Raw genomic sequence first — 3,293 nt, forward strand, 5'->3', positions numbered from 1 at the left:
AAATCAAGAATTGCTGTTAGATAGGCACTTTTAATATATAAAGATATACACAATTCATTTCCTTACTCTGTTTTCTCTCTCTCTTTCATTACTTTGGTTAAATTATTAACAACTAATTCAAAGCTAATAAATTATTAACAACTAATTCAACAACATTTAATAAATAAGTTAATCAAACAAATTCCTTATTCTTATTTCTTAATCTCAATAAATACACCATAAATGTGCTTGTGGTTAGTACTACTCAATCGATAGAACGACACAAAAACATCAATAAGCAAAAGCTAAACGATTATGAGTCAGTATATTAATGTTTTTATAACAAATTATCTCCCATTTATGTTGACTGGAAGAAAAAAAAAACATAAGTTCTGAAAATGGTAAGACAATAATTTTAATAATCATATTTCAGTTTTTGTACCGTTACCAAGCTTGTGCTCACATAAATATATAGACTCAATGAATTGCTTTTTATAGTTTTCATAGGTTAATAATACATAATGCCATATTAGTTGTAGGTAAACTAAAAATAAACATATCTTAAATTATTAGTACCGTGGTAAATAACTAAGTACATTTGATGAATATCAACCATCTCATGATCATGCAAGTTATATAAATAGAAAATATTTGGTTATTATGTAGTCAAGTACTAATAATTAAGCATAGGCTGAGGGACGGGGGCAATAGAAGAAGGGGTGTGATTCATATGAGAAAACATGGAAGAGAAAAGCTTCTGAGCAAGCACTTGGTTAGCTGCATCAGAGGGATGAAATGCGTCCCAGAACACATAATCTTTACGATTTCTACATAGTTTTGAATTGGGCAAACATAACCCTCCAATGCTTGTGTCTACGTTGCAGCACGAAGTGTTTGAAATTTTAAAGCCTGCACAAAATAAATAATATTCTGATTAATTAATTGTTAAAGTTTATTATACATAAAAATAAATAAATAAATAAATAAATAAAGATGGATGAAGTAGTAGTTACCATAGGCAGTGGGATTGGAGATCAAGTCAAGAACATCTGGATATGTATCAGCAAACATAAAGGCTGCCTTTGGGAGACGTGAATTGAGAGAGGTAATGAGGCTTTTAACTTTGGAGTTGAATTCGAGTACCCATTCATTCACTCGCTTTAAACATTGCCCTTTTTTTGACTTAACCCTTTGCGAAGGAATGCACCCAAGTGGACCAAGACCATGTAGTACTATTTTTCTAGCATCTAGTTCGTACAGTCTCTGTTTACACACACACATTTATATAAATTTTGAAGAAAATTAAAATAATTAAATACCCAATCATGTCTCTGTTTACCCTAAGTTGTTTGTCCAAAGTGGAGGTTAATAGTTGCACGAATTCGTCATGGGTGTATTGCTGACCATCCGCCAAAAATGGTTGTAAATAATTGTTGACATAGTCATTGCTGCCTTCACAAGAAAAAACACAACAGAACCATTAATTTTTTATTGAAAGAGAGAGTGCGAGCGAGAAACAAAAACGTTTACAGAGCAGAAATTAGGTACCGATTCCGATGAAGTACAAGGCCTCATTACACAGCTTTGTAGCATTCTCTACTCCAATTTTGAACCTCATAACATCTCTTGTTTTTTGGAAGTATTGTATTTGGTCATCGAACGTTAATCTCTGGATCTATATATAATAATAAAAACAGATAAATAGCCATTATCTTTGTTTCATTATTATTAAGTAATTAATAAATGTAATGTGATAAAGTTAGAGTTTAATTAGTACAAAGTATAAGCCTGTGTCGTTCAATATTCCAGCTCCACCCGAAGCATAATTGACTCCCTTAAGAACAGCATCGTCGTTTGGTGACAGGGAAAGATATGGCGGCGGTGATGAAATCCCAAGCTTCTCAGCTACAAATAATTATTATTTTTTTTTTAACAAAAAATCAAATAGTAAAACTAAATTAAAGTATAGACACGTGCATTATTGCTGTTAAATAAGATAAATGATCAATTGAAATTAAGATATATTAATAGTAAAATAATGTATATATAAGATAGTTAATAAGTATTAGAGAGATGGATTTTATATATATACATATTATATCACCAATAGTTCTGCCATTAGTGAACCTGCCAGTAGGTTGGCCACCAGGATAATCAACTCCATACCAAGGATAGTTGGATTTGGCAAGAGAGTACTGCAAAAAATTGTTGTTTCCCACTTCAGTCAAGGAGTCACCAAACACAAATGTAACTGGTGTTGCTGCTAATGCCATGCTATACTTATTATCAATCATATGGAATGAGAAAACAACGGTCCCAACTAGAGCTACCATTCTCATTATTACTACTACTCCCTTCATTTTCAATTTCACTGAACTGACAGTAATTAGTATTACCTCATATATAGCAAGATTTGGGGGGTCGTTGGCTAATTCTTCAAGTCTCTACATGTTAGGTGATTGAATTCTTAACCATAGGGACATATACTATTGTTGTCAAATTGTATTAGGCAAAAAAGGGTACCTTAATTTTTCTTGTTTTGGGCATGTTGTTTTACTTTGGAAGTTTCTTTTTGGTGGTTAGTGGTTTGTCTGTCGAGGAGTTGGCCAACTCGTGTGTAATTTAGTCAGCAGTGTTATTTTAATTTGTTGGAATGAATGGTGGAACCATGCATGGCTTTTAATTTTGATGTTATAATATATCTTGCTCAACTTTGTTATTTACTGATCAATTACTAACTTGCCTTAATTAACCTCATTCAATAGGATTATATATTTTGTTTTCTTTTCTTTCATTAGGTGATGATTTTGGTTAAGTTTGTTTTTTGACAAAAGATTTGGTTAAGCTTAATCAATCTACTATATATGCAAGATAGCGGCTTTGTAAAATTGCAAAGAATATTTAGTTGTTTTTTCTCTTTTATAGTTAGGCCACCTAATACATAAACATGGTGTATAGCGTGGACACCTAAAAAAAGATCACACGGACTAAATAGTTTTGGGTGGTTTTACTTCTTAAAAATAAGTGTACGATGCATCCTTTTTGTGTTTTTAATATTCATATAATTTTAATTTTAATTTTAATTTTAATTTTAATTTATATATATTTATGGGTGATTCGACAATGCACCCCCTTAAAAGGGGTGTATTGATACACCCTTAACTTGTTTCGACATCCAGAATAATTTTTTAGTCTAATTTTTTTTCATATTCATGTACGTTATATCTATTTAAGATATCATACAAAATTTTGAGAAATTCGGAATAATTTACAATATAGAAAATAATGGTCAAACAGTCTAATTTACACGCGTG

The 3,293-nt window shown here is 31.2% G+C and overlaps 1 protein-coding gene across 1 annotated transcript; it reads right to left on the reverse strand.

The window, feature by feature from the left end:
• Positions 1-378: 378 nt before the first annotated feature.
• Positions 379-2,446, reverse strand: LOC115721890 (GDSL esterase/lipase At5g37690). The gene is made up of 6 exons (XM_030650992.2): positions 2,072-2,446; positions 1,757-1,884; positions 1,528-1,654; positions 1,319-1,431; positions 993-1,242; positions 379-888 (listed from the first exon to the last, which is right to left on the reverse strand). Exons 1-6 carry the CDS (start codon positions 2,337-2,339, stop codon positions 653-655), a joined length of 1,122 nt encoding a protein of 373 aa, XP_030506852.2. The 5' UTR covers positions 2,340-2,446; the 3' UTR covers positions 379-652.
• Positions 2,447-3,293: the final 847 nt, after the last annotated feature.

The sequence above is a fragment of the Cannabis sativa genome, chromosome 9 (genome assembly GCF_029168945.1).
Source record: "Cannabis sativa cultivar Pink pepper isolate KNU-18-1 chromosome 9, ASM2916894v1, whole genome shotgun sequence".
Lineage (NCBI taxonomy): Eukaryota > Viridiplantae > Streptophyta > Magnoliopsida > Rosales > Cannabaceae > Cannabis > Cannabis sativa.